General features: G+C 31.4%; 1 protein-coding gene across 1 annotated transcript; it reads right to left on the bottom strand.

Moving 5' to 3' along the window:
* Positions 1-204: 204 nt before the first annotated feature.
* Positions 205-4,237, bottom strand: LOC132945577 (uncharacterized). Its single transcript, XM_061015350.1, has 2 exons — positions 2,809-4,237; positions 205-2,744 (listed from the first exon to the last, which is right to left on the bottom strand). The coding sequence occupies exons 1-2, from the start codon at positions 4,235-4,237 to the stop codon at positions 205-207; spliced, it is 3,969 nt and encodes a 1,322-aa protein (XP_060871333.1).
* Positions 4,238-20,306: the final 16,069 nt, after the last annotated feature.

The raw sequence follows: 20,306 nt of genomic DNA, 5'->3' as shown, positions 1-20,306 counted from the left end.
GACGAAATGTTGAAATAAAATATACCAAAAAAATTATAACTTTCTGTAATTGAAAAAAATGTTTTACATATTAATAAAATTATTATTACTATTATTAGTATTATTCCTATTATTACTATTTTTACTTCTTATTATTATTGTAAAATTTTTATATACATTCTGGTTTTATAAAAATCCACCAATATTTATATTGACATATATTGTTCATCTCAATACCTCTTTATAAACAGTATTTTTGGTACTGCCTTTTGGTGCTAAAATAACCAAACTACTGGCAGAGCTAACTCTAGAACATGCGACATAGAACTGTCCATGTGAAAAACATTCTTCTCTTAAGTCAATCCCTGCCATGCTCAATGATTGTCCTTGAGACTTATTAATAGTCATAGCCAAGCAAACTTTGATTGGGAATTGTATTCTTTTAAACTCAAAGGGATAATCAGTTGGAATTAACGTTATTCTCGGGATTAAAACTATATCTCCTCTAGCACACCCAGTGATAACTATAGCTTCTATTACATTTTTGTGCAGAGATTTAACTTGCAATCTAGTTCCATTACACAATTTAGGTGGGTTAAGATTTCTTAGTAACATTATAGGTGCTCCAATTTTAAGGATAAGTTTATGTGATGGAAGACCAGAAGGATTCAGAGTATTAAGAAATTCTAAAGGGTAATGGACAGCATCATCTGATTGGATCACAGAATCAAAAGATTTATATTCAACAGCTTTTTCATTAAATGCCTTTAGTAGAATTTCATTGATTTCGGCTGCCTTGTCGTTCTTTGGAGTTAAGATGGCTCGCTCGCACAACCATTCGATGGGTTTCATCTTGATATTTATTATATCTGGATAAATTCTGGAAGTTAGTTCTGATAAAGAGCTAACAACTGTACACAAATTTGAGGGAATAGTGATCTCACATTCCAATGAAGGGAAATTTCCGTCTCCTATTTTAAGTAACATTTCAGCGAAAATCCCAGCAGATGTGTCACCTTTCACATGAACCCTCATATTTTTATGAAGTGCAATTTTCTGGATATGTGGCCACAAATACGAAGCTTTTAGACATGACTTTACTTCATCAGCCCTTGTACCCCTAGGTATAACGGGTAATGTTTGCCGAAAATCTCCTGCTAGCAGCACAGTGACTCCACCCATCAAATTATTATATCCTCTTATATCTTTTAATGTTCTATTGAGGGCTTCAAAGCCACCCTTGTGGGCCATTGTGCATTCATCCCAAACTATTAACTTACAGTATTTTAGAACTTGTGCTATATTACTCTGTTTGGAAATATTGCACATAGGTGTCTCTACTCTCGTTAGGTTTAATGGTAATTTAAATACAGAATGAGCTATTTTACCTCCTTCTAGCAATGTAGCAGCGATGCCTGAAGAAGCTACAGCCAAAGCTATTTCATGATCTTTTCGTACTCTGGCCAATAAAATATTTATGACAAATGTTTTACCAGTGCCTCCAGGTGCGTCTAAGAAAAATGTTTGGCCAGTGTTCTTTTCAATGCCTTGTAATATTTTGTTATATACATAGGACTGTTCATTATTTAGTAAATGTTCATTAAAATTTATATACTGTGCCAAAATATTTGAATCATAATTGATCTCTCGAAGGTAATCTTTATTTTGTAAGACTGCTTCACATCTTGATGGCTGAGGTAAACCATAATGTTGCAAAGATGTACCTCCCAGAGATAGAACAGTATCTTCAAGAGTAACTAAGCATTTATTGTATACTTCATTAATAATTGAATTCACATTCTCGGGTTGTATATCCAACTCCACTCGATGTCGTATATCTTCTGAAAGACTGTCCTTGTATTTTTCCCAAAGACTTAAAGCATCTGACAATTGACAAAATATCAACATAATTGCAAAAAGTTCCCGTAATTTAAATGGAGAACCACAAAACACAGCTTCTTCCATAGTTGTATCCCAGTGCCTTTCGTCTTCCAGTAAGCCTAGAGCCGTACACGCTGTCTGATAAGTAGGTTGAATTGTGCCGTTAACAGTTCTCAATTTCAAAAAAGATGTAGGACCTCGGACTTCATGAAGTAAAAGGCGAAGATAGTAACACTCGGTATTATTAGGGTGAATGGTATATACTCTACCCAGAGCTTGATCTCGTTTTATTCCCGGCCAACCATTTACGTTAATTCCACGTTTTCTTCTCTCGAATCTATTATTTTTCCATACATAGTAAGAGGGAACATCAACATAAAGAAGTGTTTTTGCAAAATCATCTGTTTTACATAAGTCGAAAAATGCTAAAAGAGTAGTTTTTGGTGGATTGTTAATCATGTCTGTTAAACGACTGGAGTCATTAGGGTTGAAATAAACACGCTGGCCATTTTCTAAATGCACGGAAAGATGGAAGACTGTTGGAAATCTCTCGTGGATAGGAAAAGCCAGAATTCTCCATACAGCCTCAGAGCTGCTGATATATCGACCACTTTCATAAAGCTTGACTTCATCATTATCATTTTCAAAACCAAATGCTGCTTGATCACTTCCTTTTGTAATATATTTACAAATGTATTTTATAGATTTTACAGAGTTACAGTACTCTACATTAATATGAGCACCAAATGTACGTGAAAGCACTGGGTTATACGGTACTACCCAACGATTATCAAGTGTATTACCATTTATTTCAACAGTAAAACCACCATTTTCTGGAGCTCTTCGCCTATACTTTGGATACCCGTCGTCTCCTGTCTGTGTTTCTTGAATGAAAGTAAGTACTACAGCTACCTGACTCCATACAGGGTGATCTATAGTTTGAATTACCGCAAGGCCCATGGATCATATTGGCTTTGATAATATCGTAAAGGAGAGAATCTTTTTCAGGATCAGGTATTTCCGCACTAATGATACAATTTAATTTATCTGGAGAAATGCGCTGTTTTAGCCATAGCAAAATATTTATGTGTGGTAAACCACGTTTTTGCCATTCGACCAAATACATAAAACATTGCACTTCCCCAAACAAATTCCCTTTTGTTAACAATTTCATTAACGTCTTAACTTTTAAATGAAATATCCTAGCTATAATATCATGACGATCGTAGGACTTTTGTTCAGAAAGTAATGCATTTGAAACTTCTTTCCATCGAGGATTACATGTAAAAGTTATGAATAAATCAGGACGACCGTAATGACGAACGTATGTCATGGCGTCCTGAGTTTTTTCATGCATATACCGTGGTGAGCCAGTAAAAGATGACGGAAGAACTACCATCTGACCAAGATGGGTAAGATCAGTATCTTGTCTCCCAATAGCATCTCTGAGATGTATGTAATTATCAGCTCTGAGTTGCATTTGATTGTTTTTAATAAAATTTAAGCGCTCTGTTTCAATTTTAGCGTACATATCGACTAAATATTGATTAAAAAGTGATCTAAAGTACAGTAAATGGTTGATTTCCGTTTGTCTAATCATGATGTGGTAAGAATAAAATTGCGATGCAGAAACTGTTTTCTGAAGTGGTAATTTAGTTTTTGGATCAATCTGAGAGATATTAATGGAATAACCATCCTCCCCATGACAGAAAAGTAACGGGTACTGAAGTGTATCGTATGAACGGTGCAATTCACTAACCCGTTGCAATTTGTTATCATGACTTTGTAACATAATATCTCGTTTTTCAAACTGTTGTCCAACTATGACCAATGATACTTCACTTGTTGTTGGTGCATTATAACGTCCTCTGTGAGCATTATCAGGTTTTCTATCAGCTTGTATTATAATTTCAAAGTTTTTACTATTTTGAGGTACTCTTTCGAGTGTGGTTTTCAAGTCCTTTATGTATGGGTTATTATGGTGCAACATCGCTTGTAATTGTTTTACCAGGCTTTGCTTTACATCAGCGAAGTGGCTACATCTTAAGCGTGTTTCTCTCTCATCATCTCCAACGAAATAAATCTGTAGAAATTGAGGGTTTTGTTGAGGTAAAGCTTGCAAACTACCAATTAAATGATACACCTGACCTTTCACTTTGAATGTGGGCATAAATCCATCTTCGATAATTTGTTTCGCTCCAAAAGATGTCATTTGGAAGCAGTTATTGTATTTTCTAATACGGTCCATGAAATTTTTGTGATCAGGATGGAACCCCATAATCAAACTGTAAAGAGGCTCAGGAAGAGGTAAAAAAGACTTGTACTTTACCGACACTACAACACATTCCAGGCGCCTCTTCTTTGAATTTAAGAGCATCACAGTATACGCATTTATGACTCATAGTACCCAAAGATACGGTTTCATCCGTCTCATAAGCTATTTCCGATTCATATTTCATGCCGGAAAAAGTTTTTATTTTCCATGGATGGATTCGCCTTTCTGATCGTCCTCCTGAATTATTTTGTTCATATCTATGAACTTGCACTCTATTTACTTCTGGATTTTTTTTTTATACTTGGCTGCTGCTACTTTATGAACTTCTTTATTTTTGAGCTGAGATCATTATGCCATTTATGTTCAATAATTCGACAACCATATTAATTATTTTTTAATTAATTTGTAAGTATGTAAATTTTATTTTAATACACTTCAATGTTTAGAAAGAACCGTACATAAAATGGGGTGCGTATACGATGACGCATTAATATTCGTAATAATAAGTAAAACACCTTGTCTTTGTGTATGCGTAGGATATTTTACGAATTCATTTTATTTATATACACTTTAAAACTACTAATGGCAACCAATAATAAATAATTACTAATTTCTACTGTAGAGTGTAACCAATGGCAACTATTAATAAATAAAAATAAAATTTCCAATTTCCATCTTGAACCTCAATCTCCCTGTTTTAGCAGCTATTTAAAATGCGAATTTCGAAAAATCCTTTCTTAGTGCGCCTATACATAGTAATAAGTACATTTACTGAAAATTTCATATCCATAGCTTCAGCAGTTCCGGCTAGGCGATGATGAATCACTCAGGACAAGTCTTTTTATATATATAGATAATAATAGTACCTATAATCTATATATTTAGGGCATGGAAACTTGATGATTTTTACGGTTTCGGTTTTTAAAAAAAAAAATTTAGGTTTCAGTTTCTTTTGAGTTCCTAAAAATGAAAATTGAATTCTTGTTTTGTTGTATACTTAAGTAAAAAATGTTGGTTCGAAAAAATCCAAGGTTTTACAATATTTTTTAAATATTTAAAAAACCCTATTTTTAAAACTTGTTTTTCCAATAGAATATTGTAAGTACATTAATTTAAATCAATTACCGAATTGTAAAAGAACAAAAAAGGTTAAATTATGAGGTAAAGAATATAAAGATCTTTGGAATATTAAATTAAACATGCATGTTATCTTTCTAAACAATAAAAACTTAAAAATAAATTAGGGTTTTCTGAAATAAAGAGTGTTGTACGTCAAATAGATAAATATAGTGACAGTGGTGCAATTATAGGTATAATTATATATTCAAATCATTGGGGTGCTGTAGGCACTACGCAGTGATAAATCGCTAAAATAACATCAACATTACACATTGCCAATATTTAGTTTATACCTATATTATTAATTATTATATTCTGATATTCACAATCTGATATAAGAAAAAAATGTAAACATATTTTATTTTTAATTATTGTAATATAATATAATATTCTAGTGATAAACATTATTTTCTATCCATGGTAGCGAATGTATTCAGTATCGCTTTCGAACTAATTGAATTGTCTAGGTCTCTCTTAATATTCATATCACTTATAAGTTATAGGTAATGTTGAGTCGTTGCATTGATATGAATGCTATGATTAAACGTTAAGCAGTATAATTGCAGTTTATAGACATAAATGTGTATAACGTGTTTATTTTAGAAACAGCATAAGTAAACTGCATTTCGTGCGAGGCACACACGTCACCTATGGTAGGACAATACCCCACCATATATATATAAACATTATTTAATACGTAACAGGTAATAAGTTTGTAAAACGCAGATTCAACTCGGACGATTCGCCGATACTGCTTCTCAGCATTTTTTTGATCTTCATATTCAAGCTTATTGCAGAACTAACATGGATAACGGTTGATGCAACCTGCATTAATAGAATTTTACAAAATAGGAAATTCTTCTATATTTATAATTTTTTATTTATGTTATTTGTACTGAGGTTTAAAAATTTTTGCTTACAAGCAATTCCGCTTTTAAACACTCCATGTTAAAATGTATTTTATCCTGAAAACAGATTGTTATAGAATTTTTCTAAAATTGAAAATTACAATTTAAATAATACAGATATATAACAAAAAGCATTGATTTAAAGTAAATAATTTGATAATTTGTTCTTAAAAAATAAAATTACATTGTTAAAACTATATATATAGGTATTTGAAATTATAACGACACGGAAATGGTGTAGCTATATTGCCTATACAAGGTTCCGTGTTAATGTTATAAATTATAATATAATATTATTACACATTAGAAAAAGAAATAACGCTCATCTCCTATTATCACGATTGACCGGAAAATGTTCAGATATTAAGTATATTGTGTATCATTATTAGTAAATTTATTGTTTTTATGTTGAGGCCTATGGCCTATGTGTGTTAGTGCGTATGTCTATTTCTGTAGCTGCATACCGGCATTAACTAAATATTATTATTTTAGTTTATAATTTGGTTATATTAAATATTTAATACGTGTATGTCTATTTGTTTAATTGTTTTGTATATAAGTTGTAACTACTTATGATCCATGATAGAACGTATTGAGTTTGGTGAAGGCGTGAAGCACTCCGATAAACTTATCAATATAATTTCATCCATCCCCTTCCTTTAAAAAATTGAAAATACGTCACTAGATGTGCATAATAAAGTATAATACTATATAGCAGTATAGTATATTCTGTGTTAACATTTCATTCAGAATTAAAATAATATTCGTAGCTTATTCGCCTATAAATTTAGTTATAATGCTAAAATCTATGTAGTTGAAGCTTCTTACCAAATATTATATGTATATAGGTATAGGAATGTATATAAAAATATAATTATAATTCATGCTATTGAATCTGGAACCCAAGATTTATTATGAAACGGATAATGATTATAATTCACACTTATATGACAACATTTGATAGATTTCAGAAAAATCGAGTTAAAGTTTAAATTACATATGAGATCTAAGTAGGTGTTAACTGAAACTTTTTAAAATTTGTAATCACACACAGAAATAGAATAGAATAACACAAAATGTTCAACATGTAAAGGTACCAAAATGTAATGGTTATTTGTAACGGTAAAAAACTACAATGGTAAATTGAAATGGTAAAAAACTACAATTTTGGTTTGCGGTATGTAGGACGAAGGTACCTAATGCATACAAAATAAATAAATAGTTTATAGCTGTGCACACACAGTGTGAATATTATCGTGTGTTCTACATAATATCTGCAGAGAGCTAGCAACAATCCAACAACAAATTATTATATATAAAACGAGCAATGCCACCCAATGGCCTATGTTGCCGCGGGTTACCCAATAAGAAAAAAAAAAAAAAAAACGAGCAATTTTTTATTTATATTTTCAAAAACAATTAACCGTAGATACTTGAGATGTTCATCAAACGTTTATATCAGAATATTTTAATATACACAATGTGCAAATGTTAAAATATGTTGACTCTTTTTGAGCTATATATAATCATAGACTTTCTAAAATCGTTGTGCTAAAAATTTCAATTAAAAAAGTGGAAGTCGCTTTGCTATACTGAAGGGTACAAGTAGATCGCTTTGTTATGGATGTTGTTAAATTTGAATTCAAAGATATAAAATAATTGTATACGAAAAACGATTCTTAGAGAAGACCGTCTTTCAAACTATAATATTACCTACTATGTATATGTCGCATCCACTTAGTGAAATCGCTCATTTCATGAAGTGGATGAAATTCATTTTATCCACATTATGTAATATTACTATTTATATATACGAGTATTTTTAATATTGGGTTATTGTACGATTTGCACTATAGTCTATTCAAAATGAGATGATGACTCGGCGACCAAGTTGTGCTCATGGGCGTGGCTTTTGTTCCGTAGTAGCGCTTGAGTCACCGCCGCGGACGGGAGCTTAAATTAGTCTAGTATCGACTGCCGATGTGTGTGGATAATTTAAAATGCATTGCGCGTATTTTTTGTATGTCTGTCGGTCGCGGACGCACACACGCACATCCACGTCTCGGGTGTCACGTCCCCGTTGCTTCGGTCACGTGATCGATGCTTGTGGAGAGAGTATGACCGGCGGCTGACCAAAACTGGTCGCCGCCGAGTCATCATCTCATTTTGAATAGACTATAGGTAATTGTGTATAATATGATAATAATTAAATAATATAATATAGGTAACCTTAAATAATGAAGTATAAAAATTAAATTAAAAGTTTTCTTAAACTTTATTTTATATTTTATTATTTATTTTTACATGGTTCAGAGTTATGGCAACGACTATTGCGCAACATTTTTTTTTTTAAACAGGCACATCTTGATGTAATATTACTATTATATGCATATGAGTATTTTTGATTTGGGTTATTGTACGATTTGCACTAGGTAATTGTGTATAAAATAAATATAAAAGTTGCTTGATATAATTTGTAACTTGTACACTGTATAAACTAGTTCGTCAGTCGATCAGGTAATTTCAAGATAAGATATCAAATAATTGGAAATGATTGTACAGATACATAGTAATATACAAATAGTGTATGATCCTGAAATCCTGTTGACAATAATGTGTCAGTCTGTCTTATACCAGTTGTTGGTAGTTGTTGACAAGTAACACGTTATTTTATATAATATGTAAAAAGTATTATTTTATAAGAAGTTAAAAGAATATTATGCTACGAAGCCGAAGAAAAACCTTTAAGTCAAGAGGAACAGATTCATATGATCATGCAGATTGAAGCTGCTAAAACTAAAACGTAAGAATTTAACTAATTAAAAAAAAAATTATAATGAAAAGTTACTGTGAATAGTTATAAAAATTAAACTAAAGATTCAGTGGATATCGCTCTGCTGTATAGTATAGGTTACAAGTGAGTTACTATAATGGATAGTGTTATATTTTAACTCAATGATATAATATTATTATTTGTTTTAAAGTTACACCAATAACCAAAATAATACTTTTTCCATATCATATAAAATAACGTGTTACTAGTCAACAACTACCAACCACTGGTATAAGACAGACTGACACATAATTGTCAACGGGATTTCGGGATCATACACTATCTGTATATTGCTATGTATCTGTACAATCATTTTCAATTATTTGATATCTTATCTCGAAATTACCTGATCGACTGACGAACCAGTTTATATAGTGTACAAGTTACAAATTATATCAAGCAACTTTTATATTTTTTTATAAACAATTACCTAGTGAAAATCGTACAATAACCCAATATCAAAAATACTCGTATATATAAATAGTAATATTACAGAATGTGGATAAAATGAATTTCATTCACTTCATGAAAAGGTCAACAAATTGTTCATATAGTGTAGTTGTTTGGGCAACAGCGTTGTTGTCCCGCTGTACATCGCGTCGGGTGCCGAACATTCGCGAAGTTGAACCCCGTTCCCCTCCACCACCCTTGATAGCGCTGGTGGCGCGCTTCTAGCCGGGGAATATCGCCGTCAACCAGTTCTGCCCGCACGTCCGTGCTTGGCCGCTCGTTTGTTGTTTTTGTTGTTCTACCCGCGCCATCTTGTCGTTGGTCTAGTGTCCGGATCCGTCTACCGACCGCGCTTTTTTTTCGCATACACGCCGTTATTGATCCACGCGTGCCCGTTTGTTGTTTTTCTTTGTACGTGCGTTATACCGGTCTCGCTTGTCGCGTTGTTGAGTGCGTGGGTGCGCCCCCGTTCGCCAGTTCATAGTTGTTCGCGATCGGCCGACTTTGCGGTTCCACCTGGTTTCCCACTGTGCCCTGCTGTACGCCGTTACGCCGCGAGCGCCGCACCAGTCAGGTGTGCCAATTGCATCATCGCCGGTGCGTCGGTAGGTGCCCCAGTCCCGCTTGGTGTTGTCCATTGGTACCAGTGTCGTCCATCATCGTGCCCAGGAGTCAGCTGTTGTCGGTTCAAGCCACTATCATAGTGTCACCATCGTCACAGATAAGATTACATATGTTATTGTTTATATAGATATTATTTTGTACATCGCCATTCCCGAATAGTAGGAAAGTGTAAGATATGATCATATCCCCCGTTTATAACACGACTGTATTATATGTGTCGGCAATAATAAATATGTTTTAGTGCCACCAACGCACACCTTCAATTTAAGTGTTAAATTACCTACTCCTAATCACACACAGGTTATAACGCATACAATTACCCGCCGCAAGTGTCGTACGGTCAGCTAGAGATACTACCTCAATAGCTCCGTGACGGTGCGCAAACAGTAGTAAAACGTCATTTTTACTAAATGAATACATTTCATGAAGTGGATGTGACATACAGGGTGATTGATTAAGCGTACAACACTCATTATCTCAAAAAGTATTCACTTTTTTCAAATTTTTTTTTTTTAAAAATTTTAGATCTAAGCTGTTCTAGAATTATATAATTTTTTAATATTTTCACCCTTATATTTATTAGGTAAACCACCATCTACTTTTGATTTTCAAAAGGCAACCCATACTAAAAATTTCATAATTTAGTAAGGCTTTTTTTCTTATGAAATATCACGTTTAAATTTTCATTTTTCGTTTATCCGTTGACGAGATACAACTCCTCAAAGTTGGGGTGTTTTGGGAGGTGTTTGTGTGTAAATTCGTTATACCTAGTCAGTACTGCAGACCGCAGTAATATTGGGATTTTTGTGCTCCAGCGTAAAAAATAATAAACTATTCAAATAAATTCAGTAAGTACGATAGTTAAGCCTGAGTTGGACCCCAAAATACCCCATTATGTTGCACAGTTCTCCCCCACGCTAATAGCGCCACTGGTCATGATATTATTGATATACTTTTCGCTTATAAAGACCGGAAGTTACAAGTAATAAATTCGATACCGAAGATATGATGATAAATGATTATCAGTGTACCTACTTTTATTGTTATACATACATACTATAAGTAATTGGATTATTGGACTATCACGTCTTGTCGCATGTAATGCCCACTACATACCGTCCTTCAAGGCGCCTAGTTCAAGATTACCACTACACATTCTTATTTTGATCAGCTGTTATGTTTAATGTTCAGTTCACGGACTAAGATATAATGGACTGGAAACGACATGGTCGGCAGAGGTCGAGGGACGGCCACGAAAAGGTGCCACTTAGCTGATAAGAACACTGTTCTTGAAGTTTTCAGCGCTACCGATGGTTTTATTTGGCTACACACTTTGTATCTTAGTCCGTGTTAAATGCAGAGGGCGCTGTGAAATCCAGGAACACATAGCGATCCCCCGCACTTTGCTTATTGTACATACATTCGTGGCCGTGATAAGCTGCTCGTTTCCAGTCCATTATATCTTAGTCCGTGGTTCAGTTGTTCTATGGTTGTAATGATAACAACCTTGTGATATGAACTCAGCTGTTAACACGTTTTTCTATTACGGGTAAACAAGGATCTAACATCATGTTGGTTTCTATGCTGTTAATAAGTATAAATTACTTTCATGCTGGCCAACATTATTGCCTACGACATCGACAAACTTTCCGCCAATTTTAATAACTTTTTAAATAATTAAAATAATTAATACTTACTATTATAGCATAATTATTACACTTCCCGATTTTTAAACTTAATTAAATATCCTTAATCTTCATTCCTAGTACAAAGATACTAATAGATACTAGTATACTACAAACATACAACAAAGAACTCTTCATAATTACTCGTGATTAAACAGAACAATAGGTATTCACAATAAATTTGAATATTATGTACTACCGCCTGCCTATAAAGTATTGTTAATTTGAATATTTAAATGTAATAATTAAATAGTAATAACATTTTAAATACTGTAATATTTTCCTGACAGCAAATAACTAAAAAATAATAAAATAATTTTTGGTTGCATCTTGCATAGTTGAAATTTAAGTAACCCGTAGTTAGTTAATACCACCAATAATTAAATGCCTATTAAAGTATTACCAATTACCATAGAACACAGTGTTCTATGTTGTAACTTGTAATTATTTTTCTTCAAAATTAATTTATTATTCCATGCTTATCAATAATGTTTACGATAATATTATCGGTGTTATTTGTTTGATACTTATAGATATTAAATACTATAATTAAGCTGATTTTTATATAAAATATATATTATTGTAATTATTCAAAAGTATAGAAAACTGTGCTTAGGCGACACTTAAATTGATTTTAAGTAACACTTATATGATTGTGCATACGAGTGCCTAACAATATAATAAAGTTGCAGTGTATGCATATGAAATAATAAATAATAATTTACAAGATGTTATGAACAAGCTGTACAAAGGAAATTAATAATATTTAATATGTACAGACTAGACCTGCTGTTTTTTCCCCCATCTAACAACACTAAGTAATAACATTCATAAACTTAATGATCAACCATAATTTTTTTCATCATTTTAAATAAAATACTAATACTATAAAAATACTAGTTAGTTTATATTTATTTAATCGTTGTCCACTCAATTTACAATTCTGAATAAACTATAGTAACACATTCAAATAATATTTTGAACAGGTAAATATTGCATTACCTATGATAAATAAATTGGCTTTGAACTAATTTTATTCATGACCAATTGTCCCACATTTTATAACAATTTTCAGTGACGCCGAACCCTATAATAAATATTCAACTAGCTATTTCAACTTAAATGGGTGATTGGTTAGTGCGTAAAAATAATGATTTATATTTTGTGCGTATTAATGATCTTAATCCTAATTTTAGGACTTCAGCGTCACTGTTAATATTATCAACCATTATAAAATTTTACTTTCATTTATAAGCCCAGGACTATGAAAAATCTATTCCAAAATGATGATACAGTTAAATCAAAATTGTCGTTTTGCAGTTTTGCAAAATATGAGTAAAGATATAACATGTATTCAAAAAATTGAAACCAACTTTCCAATAACCCCAGACTTAAAACAAAAGTAAAATTTTTAAAATGCTGTTAATAATATTTTAACTTGAATTTAGTACAAATTACTATTCAATGACAACACCAATCATTGACAAAAACAATTTATATTGAGCAATTACTTCGTACTCATTTATATATGAATAATAATAATTAATCACATACCTACTTACTATTTTTTAAATTTTTTATTTGCTTTACGCAATTTACACAATATGTGTAGGTATGTGTATTAAACGGTACTATGTCAAGTGTTCGAAAGTCATGTGTTAGAAAGTCAAGTGTTATAAATTTAAGTCTCATAAGAGTCATGTGTTATAACACGGATTTCTCATAAAAATCATGTGTTATAATATAATATTAATAGTGTACCTACATACATACATGTTCCTTATCGTTTAATCGTTTTAGCTAAATGTTATCTTTATTTGTTATCCGAGGAATACAAAAAGAGCAGAAAGAAACAGAAGTAACCATAGAACGCTTAATAACAAACTCAACGTCCATTTCCAAAAATACAAACGACCAAAATATCCGACTACAAAATATATGTAAACGATTAGAACAGAACCCTGAGTATGATATAAAAGAATTTCTTAAAGCAATAAATTGCTTCAAATTTTAAATTTTAAACATTTTTACAATTATTCCTTTTTTTTAAATTGTTTAACATTAACATTTTAATTCACACATAATATATAGTTAATTCAATTTTTTATATCTACTGTAATTTTTATAATAGGTACATAACTTTTATGACATGATTTTTATGAGAAATATATTTTATAACATTTGATTTTTATGACACTTAATATTATAATATCTGACCTTATAACACATGACTTTCTAACACTAGACCTAGATTCGTATTAAACACAATGTACATTTATCTTTTAAGTTGTTATGATTGATATTGTCACCTCACTTAAATTAATTATAAAATAACATACAAATTATAAAACATTAACACTAGCAATATTTTTAGTTTTCAATTAATATCATTGGTAATGTGCAATTAGTTGTCCAAATAGATTTTTTTCATTTCTTGCGATTATTAACTTGATTACACCTAAAAAATGTATTTGTCATTATAATAATTAAATAATATTACTGTGCGGGCCGGTTGCGTACAATAATATAACGCGCGCCCGGACACCAACTTAGGGTCTTTACACCACTAACACCTAAGACCTAGAAATATGGAGAACAAGCTGGGTGTGTAATGGTGTAATAGCTCGAGCAGTAGTGGTCGGGATCGCCTAGCAATTTCTGTCGGCTATGTAGTCCGTGTTGTGTAATAAATTATGTGTATTTGTGTATGAATATGTGTATGTGTGTAGATGTGTATACAATTAAACAAATAGGTAATAAAAAATGGTAACACGGTTTCTGATAGTTAAGTTGCTATATAATACGCAGATTTAAATAATAGCAGTACAAAATATATATTAAAAACTCGCAGTAACACAAACGTGTAAAAAATATATAATAATAATAATATAATGATAATAATAAAAAAGCTATTGGAGCCGCTATGAAAATAATGTGACTCTTCTGGTCCAGCAATGTATAATAATAAAAATAATAATGATAAATGACCGGCCCTTATGGTCAACCGAAATAATAATAATATATTGACGCAGGTATTTGAGCTGAAGCTTGTATAAAATAATATTCGGCCCTTCTGGCCAACAATTTAATAATAATAAAATAGTATATTGTGTGGCAAGGGCGGGAAGTGAGCCACACATACTATTTTTTGTCACGCCCCTGCGTTCATGGAAAAGGTTATGCAGGGATCTATGCAACAATTATAGACTATTCTACAAAAACAATTTCTTGGAAGACATTTTATTTTATTTCAAAATTACAATTTTCACTTTTTATATTTTATTATTGTAACTGATAAGATTATTATACAAATTGCGTGAAATAAACTTACTAACGCATTGTTCGACGCACTTATCTAGGAACAGTGCAAATTAAATATGTTTAAATGTTTATGCGTCATGCAAGGAGGTTATACTATACATTTAAGATGTAACCAAAAGTTTATGTTTTGTAAGAACCGTGGTAGGTATACATTTTAGTTTCTGGTTGTGCAGGGGATACGCGCCCGGCGGCTGGCACTTTTGGGGATTTTGTCTTTTCTGCCCGGCACTTTGGGGATTTCCACTTTACCGCCCGCTGGAAAGGACGCTTTAAAACGCTTCAACCGTGGTCGAAAACCAAACTTTCGGTGCAGGCGTGACAAAAAATATCTATAGCCCTTTTGGCCCAACAGTTAAAGGTGTATAATAAAATAAATATAATAATAATAAAAATAATGAAAAAACTCACAGTTTGTGGAGTGCAGACTAGCTAGCTGGTCCTGTCTATAGTATGGGTACAATACACGCAAATGACAAAATAATGTAATGATTGCCCTTATGGCTCACAATAATAAAATAATATAATATACAAATAGGCGTCTAATAGACTCGTGTCTGGTCACCGTTACGACGAAAATCTATGATATTGACACCTTACTATTAGATCAAAAACGGAGTAAAATAATTATTTTGCACACGTCGGTGTTCGCTGAAAGACGTACGATACGAGACAAAATATCACGGTGGCCGTGTTAATAACGTTCGCGGAACCAGCTTGGCGACTTGCGATAACGTGGTGATAGTAAAAATAATTATGTTTAATAATATTATAGGTACAATTATTACATAATAATTCACTGGACACGTTTGAATAATATATACAAAAATAAAACAATGATTACTACGGTGATTTTGTGTGTGTGTGTGACCAGCTGTTCCCCCAGGAGCGTTTAAATACAGGAATGCACCGCTCATAGTGCGTATGCGCAATATGGTATCGTCCACATAACTATAGTAACTGATAACTCAGTGATAACTGATAATGTGATATTATACCTATTGAACTTAAATAAAATTATTAATATTGCAATTAGCGAATTTAGTATAATATACTAAATATTATTTTAAGTTTTAACTGAGTTATACTGATACAATTTGGTACATTTAGTCTATGGTAGGTACAACATTTTTTAATAATATAGAATAGTTTTAGTCAATAGTAATATTAATAAAAACAATAATCGCAATGTATAAATTTAAAATATGGCAAAATATGATTTGTTACATTTAGTCAATAGTAATATTAAAAAAAACAATAATCACAATGTATAAATTTAAAATATGGCAAAATATAATTTGCTACATTTAGTCAATGGTAGGTACAACATTTTTTAATAATAATAGAATAGTTTTAGTCAATAGTAATATTAATAAAAACAATAATCACAATGTATACATTTTTTAAGCAATTTCCATTTTTTTGTTAATTGGTATATCTAAATGTTGAAGCTCATTAGTTGTATGTCCATAATGTTGTCTATACACTGTTGCAATACACTCTTCTTTATCAAAAGGCTCCAATAATATAATATGACTTGTGCAATTAAGGTTTATTTTTTTAGTTCCTTGAGATTTTGTGGATCTTTCTTTTTTATCCTTCTCTTTATACACGCCTGAACGATAAAATTCATAGTAACTTTTACTACCGTCTTTACAATTTTTTTCCCTGTATTAAGTACATATTTACATTTTTCTTCTAATTCATGCATCATTTTCCAGTTATAAAATTCTATAAATAATAATTTTTAATCCAATATAATTCAAAGTCAATTAAATTTGAATTCAATGATATAATATCATTGTATCTATACAACAAACGATTCTGAGTGGAGACGATTTTGCGTAAAATGGTTTTGCTTTTGACCACCCAAAAGTACGAACTAGATTCACTTTCCTATCAGAAAATATGATGAAAAAAATCAAAGCATTTTTACTGTATTAAAAAAAAAAAACTGTAAAATCAATACATTTATCGCTCAACTCAGAATCTAAAATTCATTATATACTTTTAATATTTGAAATGATTATTACTTCGAAATATGAATAAAAATGTGACTTAAACAAATATTATTGTAGTGATAAAACTTAAAAAAATACCTGTTAAATTATTAAATTGTAAAATTTCCTTATTGATCGACATGCCATGCTCAGAATTTAAATGATCAATCAATAGAGTTTTCTTTTTAAAACTAAGATTAATGCAGCTATTACAATTTGAAAAATATGATTTTTCAAAAATAATATTTTCTTCCATGTGGATATTTTTTTTATGTCTCTCTAGTGAGTATTTTGTTGTAAAGGTTTTATTACAAATATCACAAACAAAATCCATTTGTAAAAAGAAATAATATATCGTAAAGTACAAAAAAGTTTTACACTAGTTAATATAAATGGAATTTTAGTATATCATATTCAGAAATTCCCACCTATTACGTTTTTATTATCTTACTTCTATCAATGTGTTGGAAATAGAACATGTCTAAATACTCTAAATTCCTATGTCATAAGCGTGTTACTGTGTCAGGTAAAATGTGTTTTACCAGTGACCTTAAATAAAATAGCATCATAAAGATAACTAAAACCTGTTTGGGTAAGAATTGGTAAGTTTTGAATACCACACCATAATATCGTATTTATTCAAAATTTTAGTTTGCCGCTTAAATCACTGATAATCAATAATCAACATGTTATCTAATATCTATGTTATGCGGACGATACCATATTGCGCATGCGCACTATGAGCGGTGCATTCCTGTATTTAAACGCTCCTGTTCCCCCATGGCCGATATCTTATTTCTATGCTTAATCTTATATTTGTTATGTTGCGGCGGCAACAATTACAGTTAAACAAATTTATACTTACTTAATTTATTTTGTAGTCATATTTAAATCCAATATGTGAAGCAATATTTTTATTTTTCACTGTTACCAAAATATTGGTATTTTTAAATGTAATTGGAAATAATTGGAATATCATTTTAACATAGAGGATCTTCCAAATTATATGTGATAGTAGATTTCACTATGGTATATTAAAATTGGGATTTGGAATCATAATATATTATGTGTATGAATCATTTTATAATCACTTTTTGTTATGAATTAAAAAGTGGTGATCAAATCATCTGTCTAAATATGTTTGTAGTGAATCCAGCGCGACGGTAGTGGCGCGAAGCTAAGTAAAAAAAAAAGCGAAGCGGTCACTACCGTAGTATATTACGCGAGCCAGAGTTTGTCCATTGAATGTGTGTAAATTTGCCCGTTTTCTTTAGCCAGGGCTACAGACCTAATGAATGAACGGATTGGTCTGTTTGTGGTATCAATAGATCGGGCATGATTTGTAGATTATACCTTCGTCATTTTCGAAAACAAATGGTTGAATAATAACGAATATATTAGCAAAAAAGTCAAGTATTTTTGAAGCAAAAAGATATTGTGCTCGACCGTTTTTAGTTATTACGTTTCACGCAGCAGCGCACGAGACCGTATTACCCCCTCTATTCCGTATACGTTTTCGTCGCGGTCGTACACTGGGCAGCGGTTGCGACTTGCGGTTCCCGCCGTTGCCCGCGTCATCGCTTATCGTATTCGTTATTTCTGTTATCGACATTCATGTTTCTGGTGACGTTCGGTGTAGATGTGTTTATTCGCCGCCGCCGCGCAAACCACGTTTTATTTGTTGTCTCGTTTGTTACAGTGTTGTAGTAGGCCGTATTATATTATTTATTTATATTATAATTTGTGATCCTTTATTTCTAAAATGGTTTCTAATACATACAAACAGAAGTTACGAAAAAGGAGAAATTATTTTTAAAAAAAACCACTAGTGTGGCTGTGAGCCCAGTGTGTATGGATGAACGTTTAGTAAAAAATTCAATCACCATAACCACAAAAAAATTTCTAAGAAATCAAAAAAAATATTAGTTTAGTAAAGTATTTAGTTACTAACTACTGTTTGAAAATATTTCGAACAAATTGTTTTCCTCCGACTCGTATACTTAATAGTTTACATTCTCGAGATACACCCCATGTACTTTCTAATTTAAATGACTATGAAACAATTTTAATACAACGAGCTAAAGTGTTTCAAGTTGTTATGAAAATGGCTCCTGTATCTGGTATAAAACAGCCTAAAAACTCAATGATAGAAAAATCTGTAGAAAGGGCTTTTCACTTACCTTTACCTATCGAAGAAACGCTTAAAAAGTTGCCTAATCAAATATCCATGCTAATAATGCCCAAATACCTTCAACTTCTTATCAAGATATTCCTCATCATACTATACCAGGCTTTTCAAATTCAAATAATATATCATGCTATGCAAATTCTTCTTTACATGCCATATTCAATTGTACACATATATTAAATAACCTAATTAACTCTTTGGAACATTCCGTTCTCAAAAATCTTGCATTGTCTTACATTTCACATATCAATAATCTAAATTCTTCAAGTATTAGAAGACAGTTTGGGCACCCTTTTATTAATGAAGAACAACAGGACGCTGCTGAATTTATTAACGCTCTTATAAACATTTACAATCCACTAAAAGATGCGCTATCTCAAGTTCTGCGTGCCATAATAAGAGAATACAAATAACTCAAAACTATATTATTCAACTTAACGTACCTAATGAAAATGAAACAGCAACTTTAAATACAATGCTGGATTATTTATTCAGAGAAGTGTTAATAGAAGGCGTTAATTGCAGTACCTGTAATACTATTACAGATCATACACAGATAACAAATATAGTAAATACTAATGAATATTTGTACTTTCAAATACAACTTTGGAGTAATGTCAATAACAAAATATCAAACCTAACCATTAATGCATTACCCACTACAATAATTAAAGTTGATGGTAAATCGTATGGTTTAAACTCTGTCATCTGTCATCGTGGTCCATCTATGAATGAAGCCCATTATACAAGCATAATTTCACATCAAAATAAATGGCTACGATGTAATGACACTGCAATACATTTTGAACGATGGCCTCGAGGGGGTAAAAATGTATATATTATAATAATGGAAAAAAAAAATTGAATAAGATTTAAAAAAAAAAAAAAATAGAATATGAATTTAAAAAAAAAAAATAGAGTATATTAAATAAAAAAACATAACAATAAAATAAATGAATAAAAATATAAAACATTACATATTACATGCCAGTACATAAAAATATGTTATAAAAAAACTACTGATATCCCAACAAAAACACTTCGTC

Source organism: Metopolophium dirhodum, chromosome 5 (assembly GCF_019925205.1).
Source record: "Metopolophium dirhodum isolate CAU chromosome 5, ASM1992520v1, whole genome shotgun sequence".
Lineage (NCBI taxonomy): Eukaryota > Metazoa > Arthropoda > Insecta > Hemiptera > Aphididae > Metopolophium > Metopolophium dirhodum.
This window is presented reverse-complemented; position numbering and strand designations above follow the sequence as displayed.